The following is a 16,756-nucleotide window of genomic DNA, read 5'->3' on the forward strand; positions in this document are numbered from 1 at the left end:
TCCCCTAGACCCTTCTGCAAGGGGATCTCCAGTGGCCAACAAATGGACTTTGGGTCTCCACTCTGCACTTCCCCCTTCATTCACTATGGTAAGATTTTTTTTGTTCTGATGATGCCTTATACCTGATCCCTTCGACACCTCGTGATCACACAGGCTGGTGTGATTCTTCCATTTGGGCTTTGTTGCTTCTCAGCTAGATGGCCGCTTGATTACCTTCAAGCCTGTAAGACCCCAGACGTGATACCTTTTGATATCCGGGCACCATCAGCTTTCTTTGCCACATTTGCTTATGCACCCGTTTGTCCTCAGTGATCGTATCATGGAGGTGTGCAGCCAATGATATGATTTTTTGTTCTTTGATGCCTGATAACTGATCCCTTCAGAACCTCGTGATCACACAGGCTGGTGTATTCTTCCATGCGGGCTTTGTTGCTTCTGGGCTAGATGGCCACTTGTTTATCTTCAAGCCTTTAAGATCCCAGACGCTATACCTTTTGATAGCTGGGCACCATCAGCTTTCTTCACCCCATTTGCTTATTCGCCATTTTATCTTCAGCGGTTGTGTCAGAAGGGTTAGCATCATAGAATGCCAATTTAGTAGAAGAAAGTATTCTTGCATTGAGGGAGTACTTGAGTGGAAGCCCAATGGCCTTCCACCACCTTAATACTAAACCTATAAATATAGGCACATAGATCTAGTTCCCCATCCTCATATATATTTGCATATGTACATGTCTTTGTCTAGACCTCTATAAATGCCCTTTGCCTCCCAGCTCTTTCCTCTATTTCTGTTGACTTTCTGCCTGTCCCACTATCATGCTCCATCCCCATTCACAGGTACTCTTAAAGCCAGTGCCAAAAGTGACACACATTCAAGAAAACAAAATAAAGTAGAATAATGAAGTATATAAAGACCTGGAGTGTTGCTTCCAGCAGCCAAAGAGGAAGGAAGAAATGTAAATATTCACTGTGTAAAAAGAATTGATCGATATTCAACCATTTAAGAAGGTAACCTATGATGAAGAACTGAGGGTACTTAAGGAAGAAATCCAAACTACCAGAAGGCAACAAATAAGGCTCTATGAATCAAAGGAATTCCAATTAAGATGTTTCAACAAATACAACACTGAAGGTGCTCACTTGTCTCTGTCAATAAACTTGGAAGAAGCTACCAGCCAACTGAGTGAACGAAATCCCTATTTGTGCCCATTCCAAAGAAAAGTGACCCAACTATAGCAGACATTAGCAAACAGTATCATTAATATGAAACTCAAGTAAAATTTACTGAAGATGATTCAAAATCGGTTGCAAAGTACACTAACAAGGAACTACCAGAAATTCAAGCCAGATCCAGACAAGGACAAGGAATGCGAGCTACATTGCTGTTATCAAACTGTATCTTGGTTCTAAGCAGAAAATACCAGAAATGTGTTGATGTGTATTTTAGTGGCTATGCAGAGGCATTCAACTGTGTGGAACACACTAGCTATGGACAACATTGCAAGGGATGGGAATTCCAGAACACTTAACTGTGCTCTCGCCGAACCTGTACATACAAGAGGCAATTTGAACAGAATAAGGACATGCTACATGACTTAAAATCAGAAAGTGTGTACATCAGTGTTGCATCTTCTGTACCCTTTTATCGTGCTTTTTCAGGCTTGTGTTGAGCTAAACTACATGAGGAAGGATGCATTATCAGTGTTGGCAAGAGACTCATTAACACCTGCAGTAGGCAGATGGCACAATCTAACTTGCTGAAAGCAAAGAACACTTGAAGCACTTACTGATGAAGATAAAAAATTATAGCCTTCAATACAGATTACACCTCAATAATGGAAACAAAAGTCTTCACAATTGGACCAATACACAACATCTTGATACACAGAAGAAAAGATTGAAGTTGTCAAGGATTCGTTTTATTGGGATCCACACTCAATGCCCCCAGAAGCACCAGTCAAGAAATCAAATGGCATACAGCATTGGGCATATCTGTGGCAAAAGGTCTCTTTGAGGTGTTAAAGAGCAAAAACGATGTCACTGGCAACTGCCTGACCCACACCTTGCTATTGTCAATCACTTCAGAGGCATACAAGAGCTGGACAATGAAGGAAGAAGATGCATTTGAACTATGGCACTAGAGGAATGCTCAGTGTGTCCTGAGCCCCCAGATGAAAAAATAAATCTGTCCTGGAAGAAGTGTATCCAGAATGTTCCTCGAAGCCAGGGTAGCACAATCTCATCTCACATGCTTTGGATCACTCCCTAGAGAAGGGCATCATGCTTGGTCTCAGAGAGGGTCAGTGAAAAGAAGAAGGCCCTCAAAGACATAAGGGCGCAGTAGCTGCAACAAGAAATGGCGCAGGACCAGCCAGGGTTTGACCCTGTTGCACAAGGGTTGCCGTGAGCAATGCATCGGAGCCAACTCCAGAGCACCTAAGAGCAACAGTGACAGGGCACGCAGGGTCTAGAGCACACGTCCCTTTAGGAATAAACCACTGTTCTATTTCATTTCTGTTATGAAAGGAGGCTATTTTACCTTTTATAGATAAATATAAGAATGTGTTCAACTCTAAACCAATACATCAATCTAAATCTAAATCCATCCTGATTATTTTACACCTTAGCCAAGTAGGTCTATCCAAAAAGTTTGAAAAAATAAAAAAAGTTTATTTGATGGCAGGGGCAGCGGATTAGTAATGTGGCTTTTAGCCAAAGTCTCTAAGTCCCATTGAAGAACCCTTTCCTGTGGGGGTCTGGTAAAAAGGTAGGGAAAGATACTGATAGGATTCATCTATAACTGTAAACAGGCATCCCCGGAATGCCATCCTGCTGCGTATAAAATGAAGCAGGAGGAGGGATGTCATTACCAGCAAGAGCCAGGAGTGGGACACACCCACCTGACCCAAGACCCCTGTGCAGTGAGTGAACCTCCTGGACCCAGACATCAAAGGAGTAGTAGCAGAGCAGGAGCGCGGGCAACTCACAGAGCGAGCACAGCTGAGTGCTTCTGTGCAGGCGGCTGGCTGGCTCATGGGGTGGGGGGGGGTGGCTGCCTCGGGGAGCGTACTGGGGAAGCTGAGTTTCTGACCCACAGAAGTGGGGATGAGTGTCTTTAGGATGAAGCTTACTGGAGTGGGTGCCTCGGGACATTAATTCAAGGAGTGGGGTCTGCGGACCCACAGAACTTGAACTGAATGCCTTCAAATTGAGGCTTTCAGCACAGTGGTATGCCCTTTGGGATATTTATTTTCAGACCTGAAAGAAGTCTGTAACATGTCCTGAAAAACAACTCTGCCCTGAGCATTTCTCACTGGCATTATATAATTAAGCAACACGTTGACTTACCAAAAGAATGATTGCTAAAATCCAGAAAGGGTTTAAGCAATTTGCTAAATTAAGAAAACAAATAAGCTTTTGGAAACATGCAAAAATCTGTTTTAAGACCACCACCCATCACCACCCCCAAAAATACTTTAATACTTCTGTTAAGTATCTTTTGATAAAGCCAAAAACAAGACCATTCTTAATATCAATAAATATTTTAGGTCTAAACATAGGATATATGCTCATACATCTATGAATGACTGAGTTTATATGAGAACGAGAGAAGTCAGCATTTCATTCACCTATTTTGTTCCTCCAGTTTAGCCAGGAGTTCGATGTCATCTGGACTCAGCTGTGATGGAGAACCTGGGGAAAGGGCTGGTGTGGACAGTGTGGTAGATGAGGATGTAGTGTGTAATGAAGCAGATGGACTTGCCACCTGACTGGCCATCTGACTGACTGTATGCGATACTGTGTTCTTCACCCATGTGAGAGTAGAACTCAGCTTTCCTGCAACCTTGTCTGTCGCCACCTGTGGACAAAAATGGAAATAGCATATATTTAATTTCAGTTATACTGTATTTATCACCAAGGATTTGATCATTGTTAAGTTTTACTTAATAACCACAGTCAGAATATGTTCTTCCTAGAGGTTAAATAAGTAAAACTCTCTTTTAGACAGTAACTGCCTACCATTCAGCTTGTGGAAACTGTTTATTTCAGGACAACATTATGTACAAACTAGAACAGTGTTTTCCAAACAAGCTTGTCAGTGTGTAATAAAATCAAGTTAATCAATAACACCAGGATTTTTTAATGAACTAAGAACAATGGAAAATATTAGAGTATGAACTAGTTATCATTTTTGTTTCATTTACATATATAAAAAAGTATTACACATACAAATATGAATATACTGAATCTTGTTTAAGATGTGTTGTTTATCATGTTTGTAGTCAAAAACTTCTCAAAGCCAAGAAATTGAACCATTTCTATTACAGGCCCAGGATAGGAAAGCTCTGGAACAAGGCTGTAAACAAACACTGGGTGTGTCGAGTATAAATATGACATAATGAGACCCTTGATATATGTCTTCAAACCACCAAGGAATCTTTTTATAAAAGAGGACTATGCTCAGAGAAACAAAAATACAAGAGGGCTTGGAAAAGTTCATGGAAATGTCTATTATGAAAAAAGCTGGGGGCAGCACATGGTAGGGAGACAGTGTGGATTGAATCTCCCCGCAGTGGGACAAACCAGGAAGGGAGCCTAACAGACCAGGAATGGGAGTAAGCCCAGCCACAGAGCCGCGGAGGAGCCCCAAGAATGGACTTTGGGCTAGGAGGGGCAGCCCTCAGATCTCCCCCAGAATGAGGGGGGAGGGACTCATGGGGGCCAGCAGACAGACCTGGATCTATGTTGGGTGGTTTGTTTTTTTAACTTCTTTCCTTTTCTTTCTTTACTTTTTGTTTTCTTATTGTTTGGACTAGGACATGGCTGGTTTGTCTACTCACATGGGATGGACAGGGAAGACAAGCAGGGAGAAAGCAATGGGACCAATGGCGCCAGAGGGTCCTGGGAGAAGAAGGAAGTGGGGATAAGGGTGTGGTGAGCGGAAGGTCCCAGAGACAGGGGAACAACTAGGGAATTGAAACCAACATCTAGGAGGGTGTAGAGATCCTGTGGGTATTAGAGCAACACCAATCTGAGAGGAAGTGCTAAGAGGTGGAAGAAGGGGGGAAGTGATGCTGGGACAGGAGGAGGCAAAAGGAAACAGAGCAAGGCCCTAGGACGCAAAGCTACAGAGGTATTAACAGAGGTGTGTCCTTATGTAAATGAATTACTCCATAGAAACAGAGGTATTGGCCGACAAATGGGGTTTAATAAGTATAAAACACCTGTGCACCCAGAAAGACTTCACAGACTGGGAGAGGATTTTCAGTAATGACACATCAGACAAAGGGCTCATTACTAAAATCTACAACACCCTCATGGCCTGCAAAATGAGGAATAGAGTTAACCCCCTAAGGAAGTGGGCAAAAGAAATTAAAAGAACTTTCACTAGGGAGGAGATCCATATGGCCAACAAACACATAAGAATGTGTCCCCGTTCATTACCCATAGAGAAATGCAAATTAAAGATAACATCTAACACCCCTGAGGTTACCCCAAATTAGAACATGAGAGAGTACCAAATGTTGGAGGGGCTGTGGTGAAGTAGGAACCCTCCTCCACTGCTGGTGGTCCTGTAGAAAAGTACAGCCACTGTGGAAAGCGATCTGGCAATGCTTAAAGAAAATGGAAATTGATCTACCTTATGACCCAGCCATCCCTCTACTGGGCCATATACCCAGAGGAAGTTAGAAATAAAACACGACCAGTCATCTGCGCTCCTATGTTTATTGTGGCACAATTCACAATTGCAATGACTTGGAAACAAGTTTCCATCGATAGACGAGTAGATTAGTAAACTCTGGCACACACACACAATGGAGTACTATGCAGCACGGAAAAGCACGGACGATCACATGAAACATGTCGTTTCATGGGAAGAGTTGGAAGGAATTATTAAGCGAGGCAAACCAATCTCAAAAGGACAACTATAACATGAGTCCCCTGAGGTAAGTAGAATCAGCACAGCAGGAATAGAAGAAAAGACACTGATCTGACAACACACAGGTGGAAGGAAGTATAGGCTGTCGGGGGACCGAGGGACGTACATAAAGAAGGGGAAAGGGGGAAGGTGGGGAGGAAGGGGGAATTGATCGCAATGAATGGCACATAACCACACACCCCCATCCAGGGGCAAGAACAACAGAAACCAATGGGGAATGGAGACTGCCGTCGGTATGAGACATGAAAATAATAACAATCTATAATCCATGAGAGGACCATCAGGGTAGGGCACAGGGGAAAAAGAGGACGAGCTAATACCAAAGGTTCAATGGAAAGTGGATGTCCAGAAAGGAACGATGGCAATATAGTTACTAATATGTCGGCTACAATAGATGTATGGATTGTAACAAGAGTTGTAAGAGCCTTCAATAAAATGATCTCAAGAAAAAGCTATGTATGAATTTTAGGGGTGTTTTTACACCAAAATAAACCATACTAATTTGTGGTAACATATCTGAACAGGAGCTAGTTTGAGGCACTAAAAGGAAAAGACATTACTTGGAAAAGAGCCCCTCTGAACACAACATGGATTCTGCTAAAACTGATGCAAGAACATCAATTTTTTTTAATCATTTTATTAGGAACTCATACAACTCTTATCACAATCCATGCATCCATCAATTGTGTAAAGCACATTTTTACATTCATTGCCCTCATCATTCTCAAAACATTTGCTCTCCATCTAAGCCCCCTGGCATCAGTTCATCATTTTTCCCCTCCCTCTCTGCTCCCCCCTCCCTGATGAGCCCTTGATAAATTATAAATTATTATTTTGTCATATCTTTTGCTGTCCAACATCTCCCTTCACCGACTTTTCTGTTATCCAACCCCCAGGGAGGAGGTCACATGCAGATCCTTGTAATCAGTTCCCTCTTTCCAGCCCACCCTCCCTTCAACCTCCCAGTATCGCCACTCACACCACTGTTCTTAAAGGGATCATCAGCCCTAGATTCCCTGTTTCCAGTTCCTATCTGTACCAGTGTACATCCTGTGGTCTAGCCAGATTTGTACGGTAGAATTGGGATCATGACTGGGGGAGGAGGAAACATTTAGGAACTAGAGGAAAGTTGTATGTTTCATCATTGCAACATGGCACCCTGACTGGCTCATCTTCTCCCTGAGACCTTTCTGTAAGGGGATCTCCAGTGGCCTACAAATGGGCTTTGGGTCTCCACTCCACACTCCCCCACTCATTCACTATGATTTTTTGTTCTGATAATGCCTGAAACCTGATCCCTTCAACACCTCGTAATCACACAGGCTGGTGTGCTTCTTCCATGTGGACTTTGTTGCTTCTCAGCTAGATGGCCGCTTATTTACCTACAAGCCTTTAAGAACCCAGACGCTTTATCTTTTGATAGCCGGGCACCATCAGCTTTCTTTGCCACATTTGCTTATGCACTCATTTGTCTTCAGCAATCGTTTATCAGGGAGGTGAGCACACCATGATGTGATTTTTTTGTTCTTTGATGCCTGTTAACTGATCCCTTCGGCACCTTGTGATCACACAGGCTGGTGTGCTTCTTCCATGTGGGCTTTGTTGCTTCTGAGCCAGATGGCTGCTTGTTTACCTTCAAGCCTTTAAGACTCCAGACGCTATATCTTTTGATAGCCAGGCACCATCAGCTTTCTTCACCACATTTGCTTATTCACCCACTTTGTCTTCAGTGGTTGTGTCAGGAAGGTGAGCATCACAGAATGCCAATTTAACAGAAGAACAACATCAAAGTTATGGTGAAACCTCAGTGGAATAAAGGTGAAGCCACTGATGCTTTACAAAGTTTATGGGGACAATTCCCCAAAAATCAGTAGTTTACAAATTTATAACTCACTTTAAGAAAGGACAAGACCACCAGCCAGTGAGATCACGAGGTGCCAAAGGGACCGGGTATAAGGCATCATGCAAAAAAAAAATAGATATGTATATGTATATATATTTGTGTGTATGTGTGTGTATGTATGTGTACATATATATATACATATATATATATACACACACACCATATTGAATGAAGGGGGAAGTGCAGAGTGGAGATCCGAGGCCCAAGTGTCAACCACTGGAGATCCCCTCATAGAGGGGTTTAGGAGAGGAGATGGGTCAGTCAGGGTGCGAGGTAGTACCGATGAAGAACACAGCTTTCCCCCAGATCCTGGATGCTTCCTCCCCACAACTACCATGATCCGATTTCTACCTTGCAGGGCTGGATAGGGCAGAGGTTGTACACTTGTCAGGGAATCCAGGGTGGATGATACCTTTAGGACCAAGGGTGTGAGGGGCGATGCTGGGTGAGTGGAGGGTGAGTGGGTTGGAAAGGGGGAACTGATTACAAGGATCCACGTGTGACCTCCTCCCTGAGAGATGGATGGCAGAGAAGGGGGGGAAGGGAGACTCTGGATAGGGCAAGATATGACAAAAAAACAATGTATAAATTACCAAGGGCACATGAGGGAGGGGGGAGCGGGGAGGGAGGGGAAAAAAGAGGACCTGATGCAAAGGACTTAAGTGGAGAGCAAATGCTTTGAGAATGATTGGGGCAGGGAATGTGCAGATGTGCTTTATACAACTGATGTATGTATATGTATGGATTGTGATAAGAGTTGTATGAGCCCCTAATAAAATGTAAAAAAAAAAAAAGGGACAAGACAATGCTGACAATGAAGTTCTCAGCAGCAAACACCAAGGAAACAATCTTGTTTGTGCTGTGAAGAGGTCGTAACACTATATAATGGATCAAGGCTACAGAAGGGCAGGAGGTGGGGGAAGGCAAGGGGGTGGGGGGGGGAAGAGGAGTTTCTATCAAGGGCTCAAGCAGATAATGTCCTGGAAATGATTTTGGCAACATATGTACAAATATGCTTGATACAATTAATGTACACAATGTTGTAAGCCCCCCCCAGTCAAATGATAGGAAAATAAAAGATAGTCAACACCATACACATCTTAAATAATTCTGAATGAAAAATTAAGGTTCAGCAAACTTTCTGCTACAGAGAAGAGCAAAGCTTTCGGTGGACATTTTAAACAAGCAGAGATCCTGAAGAATTTCTTGGAAGAGTTGTGACAGGATAGGAAACATAGCTTTACCAGTATAATCCTTCAGACAAAGCGCAATCAGAGCAATGCCTGCCATGAGATGGACAGTGTTTAGGATACTGGGGAAATGGTGTGGGAGCCATGGCTGACCTCCTCTAGCTACACAAAGGGCAAGGAGAATCCAATTCCATACCGGTCCAAGCATGATGTCTGTGAGGCAGAGGCGAGCCGTACCTCTACCCTCCACACTCCCATGCCCTATTCTCACACCAACTGTCCCTCCTCCCACAGCTTTCTACTGTTCTCTGCTGGGTTTAGGTAACCCACTGCAATGGCCACTGAACTCACAATCCTCAGAGGGATAGGATTTATTAGGAAAGTTAACCAGTTACAGTAAGCCAGGGTCAGAAAACACAAAACATTACAGACACAATGACTTTGTAATCTGTGGTTTCTCTGCTCAGCCATCTCCACAGGCACATTTCTCTTGTGTGCTCTATCTTTGTCTCTCTCATTCTCAGACTCTCAGCCTCCTCAGTTCTCTAGGAGTGATATAATCACATCAGAAGTTTATATTTCTTATTTTTATCTTTTAATTCTTGGTCTCTGACCCACGTGGGCAAGTTATTACAAACCTTCTCCTGTTGAGATAAATGCTCACAGGGCACCCCAGTCTGCAAGCCAGCCTCCTGTCTAAAGGCACTCAGCTTTACTCCTTTCTTGGGGCAGGGAGCCTGCCCCTGCCTCATGCTGCTGCACTGCTCCACTTCTCCATGCAGGGACCTCGAAGGTGCTCCATGCTTGTGGTTCTTCATTCTGCATAATCATGAGATTCTCCACACCTCCTTCTGAGATGGTCCACTTGACACCCAAAAATGACAGACTTGACCAATCCCCTCCAATGGAACATGTACATGTTGTCTGCATCTGACGGCCTTGACAAAGACTGGACAGAAGAGCCACATGACATAATTTCACTTTGCCACAGATGCTCAAGCCATTTTGCTTGTTGATTTTCTGGAGGGCTAGAGGATGATCTGCTTATTATGAGAATGTTTTGAGTTAAGTAGCCAAAGCATTAGCAGAGCCTTTTCTACCAGGATAATGCTCCTGCTCCTTCCTCTCATCAAACAAAGGTAATTTTGGAAGAATTTTGCTGAGAAATTATGAAGCATCCACCTTACAATCCTGATTTGGTACTTTCTGGCATTTTTTCATTTCCTAATCTTCACTGCCATCAAGTCAATAGCAATTCATAGCAACCCAATAGGGTAGGGTAGAACCTCCCCAGTGGGTTCCCAAGATTCTAAAGTCTTTACTGGAGTAGAAAGCACCATCTTTCTCCCTCGGAGTGGCTGGTGGTTCCGAACTGCTGACCTTCTGACTGAAGCCCAGATCATAACCACCATTCCACCAGGGCTCCTCCTTTCTTCAGGTAGTAATGTACACAAGACTGTACTGACATGGTTAAGTACCCAGGATCCTCAGTTCTTCGGGGATGAACTAAAAGAGTATACAATCACTTAACATTCAAATTTCATTTTACATTAACTTTTCTACCCTCATAAAATAAGTGGGTGAATTACAAACTAAGAAGGGTTCAAAGTTTCCCAACCGGTTGGCGTTCTCCCTGGGAAGAGTACATACGGCCCGTTCCTGACCAGTGGCAACCATCCTAAGAGCCAAATGCCTGATGGCATTCAGGTGGCAAGCAAAACTAAAATACCAGTAAGCCCTTCAAGACCCATCCCAATCCCAAGTTCAATAAATTACACACAAGGTAAGAGCACTTCAGCGATGCAGAAATCATGTGAAAAGTAGCCATAATTGAACACCTATGCAAAAACAAAAAGCAGCATTTTTAACGATCACAAGTTTACAAAATAAGGAACAGTAAGTTTGTAGTGGCTTGAAGAAAAGCCCCGGTGATGCTACTGGCTATAGCACTGGGCTCTAACTGCAAGGTTGTCTGTTCAAACACAACAGTTGCTCAACCCCACCAGAGTAAGTGGGAGGTGTCAACTAGCGTAAAAATGTACAGTCTGGGGAAACCTGTATAAACTTTTGTGATGAGCCACTAACCTGAAGGTTTATGGTTTGACCCCAACAACTGATTCCAGAAAGGAAGGCCTGGTCAAATACTTCCACACAGACATCAGCCCAGGAAACCCTACAGCAGGTCCCCTCTGTGATGCATGGGGTTGCCACGGGGCAGGAGCCATATCAGTGAATGGCAGCTAACAACAACACTTCTTAAACCTTACTCTCAAAAGAAGTTATGAATTGCTTAGACTTGCAAAGGCTGCAGGCCAGGGGTAAAAAAACGGGCAAAGCACCATAAATTATTTTCTAAATCATTATCTTCCACTAGTCTCTGTTTAATTGAACAGTTCATACACATACACACAACTGAAATTTCTATACAGACATTATGCTAGCACATTAGCCTCTCATGCGCTCCTCAGACTTTCCTCCTCACCTCAATGCATACACGCCTCTCTCCTCTGCCCCCACTGTGCAGACCTCAACCAAGACGCCTGGCTGTCGGGAAAGCACAGAGTGGAAAGGATTCTGAAATCAGTCAAGTCACGGTATGTGAGGAAGGGACTTGTAACGAGAAATGATCGAGTACCAGAGCTGAGTGAGGGCAAGACACCCTTTGTTTTCGTTTTACGTTTAGTAACTTCTCCCTTTCACTCTTCCTTCGGTAGTGATATCATAGATGGGCCAGGGCCAGGGCCAGTGCTGACACATAATCCCCAAGAAAGGCAAATAGGATGCAATATGGGGCCCAAGGGAAGGAAGCGTCTATCGAAAAGGATGCTTCCCAGCCAAATGAAGTCCTTCTTACCAGCTTATAAACCAACACAGAACAGGGCAGAAAACTAGATAGAGGAACCAGAGAACACTTGAGCCAAAATTTTCTTTGTGCCAGAAAATGATGGCACCGAGAAGTCTAATGTCATTCTGTTCCTGGCAGTCGATCTTCTCTAGCGATTCAACTACAAATTCAGTTGTGAAGAGAGTACCAATTTACATTCTAAAAACACACTGTAACGTTTACAACAGGAAATGTAAATTATAAATGTTTACAGAAAAAGTTATACTTTAATAACATTTACCATTGAAATCAAATAAACGTACGACTTTCAAAACAACCTTATATTTCTGATCTATAAAAGTACCCTACTTGATGCGACTGCTGGGAAGGCAAAGACACCATCTATTATTTGATTTCAGTGACTAAAACCTAATATACCACACCTGCTCTGCACCATGCTCAAACAGACTTCCGTGTGAATAGTTTATGACAGCCAGGAGCTCAATTCTGATCTCCTTCACCTGGCTGGAATGCAATTCAGCAATGTTCAAAAACAACCCATCTTCAGACATTAACTCCAGCTAGAACATTTGATTGCCAGTACACTTCATAAAGTTTAATACTCATGGTTCGATAAATCCCACAGGACTGAACTACTTTTTAGATGTGATGTCTTATTTTTCTTTGGGCTCTACTTTGCCAAACTTCTACCCTACTGCCGCTGAACCTCTTATCATCCTGTGACTAACTGAAGCCATGAAGGAACAATAAATCTGTCAACACAATTATGTCGCAAAGTCCCTGTGTACCTCATAGAGGTGTTTATGCATATTTTTTACGTGAACACATTTTGAAAAGGTTAAAGTGATCACTACAAAGCTTTAGTAAGTATATTCACCATCAAGAAACACACTGCGTATAAATAGTGGAAGGGGAAAGTATTTGCTCTGTAAACTTTCACCCAAAGTACAATAGTATATATTGTAAAATCTCAGCAATCAGACACACAAGGCCACCTATATGACTCCACTTATAAGAAGTACCAGAATAGACAACTCTATAGTGACAGGAAGCAGATCAGAGGTTGCTAGGGGATAGAGGGATGGGGATGGAAACTAATGGGTACAGTGTTTTTCTTTTTTTTTTAACAAACCCCTACTTTCATTTATTTCCTTTTCAGCAAGTTTAAATCCTTGATGAGCACAGCTTCCTATGGATTCTGTATTCAATGGCCTTAGCAGGCAGGCTGCTTCAGAATCTGGCCCAAACCATGCCACTGCATGGGCGCAAGTTTCCTTTGCCCAGGCTCCTCTGGTTTTGTTAGGTTTGCCCCAGGAGTCACTGTGGTGTTCTGTGCGTAAGCACAGCTCTTGCCTAAGTAGAATTTGGTTTTATCACTGGCATAAACACCGTCAACCTTAAGGTGTTTGTGTGCTCCCTCTGGTTCCGGAGAACCCATTTATAGCCAGCCAAAGAGGCCTTGGATCAGAGCCTTCCAGACATATTTGCCGTTTAGAATTCCTGTTCCCACCAGGCTTCCACAGGCTCCAAGACTCAGTGTTTTTTGTGGTAATGAAAATATTCTGCAATTGGGTTATGTGACAGTTGTTCAACCTTGTAAATATACTAAATATAAAATTAAATCATACACTTTAAGGAATTAATTTTATTGTATGTGAATTATATCAGAATTTTAAAAAATCTTAGTAACAGTAGGCATTACTGAATAAGATGTTCCATAAGAAACAGTTATATTACTTTGTGTTTTATTAGAACTTAAAAAGATGCTCTGAACTCTCTGAAAAAAATCTACTTGTAAAGATTCCAATCTTATACCCTTAAATCACAGAGCAGAAAAAGCCAAAGCCATGGTTAATTACTTCCAAAGTCATGTCATTCCTAGGGCATAATTTTCCCTTCGGGTCACGGATATGTTGAGAGCAGAGAGTACCTGGGCACAAATTCCTGTGCAATGATGGAGTCACAAGCCAAAAAGGTCTTTATAGGTCAGTCAAATTCCTAAGTATTGGCACTACACATTTCACAAATGTCAACTTTCTCTTTTAAGATAAATTATTTTGCAGTTCTATTTTTTTTTGCATAATGGTTAATATATGCTGAACAAATCAGGGAAGTTTGATTACATGAAGAACCCGGCATCGTGACTGACATTAACAACCTATACTATGCAGATGGCACAATCTTGCTGCTGAAAGTGAAGACAACTTGAAGCTCACCCTGATGAAGATCAAGGATGGAGTCAGGTATGGACTACAACTCAATGTCAAGAAAACCAGAATCCTCGCAACTGGAGCTGTAAGTAATAGCATGATAAATGGAGAAAAGGTAGACGTTGTCAAGGACTGCATTCTACTTGGATCCACAGTCAATGCTCGTGGAAGTCAAGAAATCAAGGAACATATTTCACTGGCCAAATCTGCTGCACACGACTTCTTTACAGTACTTAAGAGTGCGCAATTTTCAATCACTTCATATCTATGTGAAAGTTGGGCTATAAATAATGAAGGTCAAGCAGAATTAATATATTTGAATTATGGTGTTGATACGGAATATTGAAAGTAGCGTGGGCTAAACGAAGAATAAACAAATCTGTCTTGGAAGAAGTAGAGCCCGAGTACTTCTTGGAATGAAGATGGCAAAACTTCGTCTTATGTACTTTGGACATGTTTATCAGGAAAGACCAGTTCCCGAGGACATCATGCTAGGTAGAGGGTCAGCAAAACAGACCCTTCTTGAAAGCACTGCTACACTGGTTGCAGTAATGGGCTTAAATATAACAATTGTGAGGATGGTGCAGGACCAGACAATATTTCATTCTGTTGCACTATGAGTCAGAACCAACTCAGTAGCACCTAACAAGAACTACAGCCTCTGTACCTACACCTTCACTCCACACAACATACAAAGCTCTTGAGAGACTCCCCACCTATCGCCCAAGTCTCTTTAAAAGTTTGAACTGAGTACAGATGCCCGTTAGACAGCTATAGTTTTATTGAATGAAAATCTTCGGCCTGTAGGGATTGGCCAATTAAATTCAAGGCAGAGAAGTCAGCTTAGAAAGTTATGGCTACTGTTTGGGGGGAGCTTTCAAAGGGATATTCTTGGGAGATTTCCTGGACAAACACAGGGTGACAACGAGGAATTACAGGAAGAAGTTTTAAGAGTCAATCCCAACTCAGACAATCACTGAGCAGAACTGCTTCCTATTGTTTCTGAGACTGGAGATTTTTGAGAAACAGGCTGACAATCTTTCTCCTGCAGAGTGGGCTGCAGGGCTGCAACTGCTGCTCTTACCATTAGCAACTCACCACCGCGGCTCCTTTTCAACTAACAACACATATCTAATTTGTATTAGGAATTGCCTTTATCTTTTACAACTTCCAAACTAAGAACTGTCTCCCAGGCCTCTAATGCCACTAAGACTTAAAATAAATATGCTACAAACTATCTAGATTACTCCCCCCCCCCCCATATATAGATACGCTGGGGTGAAACCACTGAAGAAGAAGATAAAATCAAACTGATCTCTTGATAAGTATCCTATTCCTACAGACACAAATGGTTAAAGAACCTCATTCTTCATTTGAGAGCGAGTGATACCTGAACACTGACTACATGAGCTGTGTTCTGACAGCCTTGGCCCATTCAGGAACTGTACGAAAAAGATACAGCTGCTCAACCTGATGTGAACAAAGGATTCCTTTACAAGCATTTCAGAATCTATTATTGCTGAAGTCTGAGACTTTCAAAAACAAATACAGTAGCAATCCCTACAGAAATTAAAACTCCTTGAGGGAAGAAAGAAAGGTAGTGCCTTTTTTTAAGTATTCACACTTAGGGGGCAGTTCGTTTGTGATAATGGGGAAGGGTGAGAATGGCTGCAAACCCCAAGAACATAATCAACACCAGTGAATCGTACACATAGAAACGGCTGCACTGGTGCACATTTTGCTCTGTAAATTCTCAACAGCAATAAAATATTTTAAACATGTAAGTTATTTACAATACAGGACAGCCTTCATAAAATCCCGAGTCACAAAGTAAGACTACCCATGATCAGATGCCAAGTTTGAGGACCACATTCGGAATGTGGGCTAACTTCATGGCCCATGCTTTCTTCACGGAGCCTTCATTCCCAAATGGCACAAGACCAATGTATCCCACCCCACTACATAGTCACAACATATACAGCTCTTCAGGATGCTTATAACAAACTTTCCAACAGCTGACACAAACAGAGCCGAGACGTATTTCAGAAATATTCACTCAACCAGTTTGGATCCTTCTCGGAAAGAGCACTTTGCTGGGTTTTGAATTTACAGTTACGAACAGCACAGACACGTTCCCTGGCCTCGAGCTCGTGAAGAACTCGGTCAAAGAGTGCAGAAACCAGTGAGGGGAAGTAGACAGGGCGTGGAAGCAACACACTGAAAGAGCAGGATTTGATCGGTGCCTGCGGAATGCCTTCTTGAGGAGGCAACATCTGCTAAGATCTAGAAGAGGAGCAGGAAAAGCCATCTGCACAAAGAGCTGGGCCAAGAAAGGAAACAATTACAAAGACCCTTGAGGAATTAAAAAACTTGATTAGCCTGGGACAACACAAATACAAGCCAGGTCATAAACACAAACCATGTAAATTAAAGTTTTCTAGTAGTTACATTTTTTTAAGTAAAATAAACACATAAAGTAAAATTCTATCTTTTTCATTTAATTCATTATAGCCAAAATATTGACAGATATTTTATTTTAAATATTTCACATTCTTAATACTAAGTCTCTATGATCCAAGTGCGTATTGTACTTACAGAAGTTGGACTAGCCCCATCTAAGTGCTCAGTGGTCTCAGGTGGCTACTACCTTCCACTGTGAGCAGCACT

At 42.5% G+C, this 16,756-nt stretch overlaps 1 protein-coding gene across 4 annotated transcripts in view; it reads right to left on the reverse strand.

Moving 5' to 3' along the window:
• EVI5 (ecotropic viral integration site 5) overlaps positions 1 to 16,756 on the reverse strand; it is a 213,406-nt gene that overhangs the window by 162,035 nt on the left and 34,615 nt on the right. For all 4 annotated transcript variants that reach the window (XM_075558442.1, XM_075558453.1, XM_075558432.1 and 1 more), the window contains exon 2: positions 3,630 to 3,859. In XM_075558442.1, the coding sequence (XP_075414557.1) occupies positions 3,630 to 3,859 (230 nt within the window). The remainder of the gene's footprint in view (positions 1 to 3,629; positions 3,860 to 16,756) is intronic.

This window comes from Tenrec ecaudatus, chromosome 1 (genome assembly GCF_050624435.1).
Source record: "Tenrec ecaudatus isolate mTenEca1 chromosome 1, mTenEca1.hap1, whole genome shotgun sequence".
NCBI lineage: Eukaryota > Metazoa > Chordata > Mammalia > Afrosoricida > Tenrecidae > Tenrec > Tenrec ecaudatus.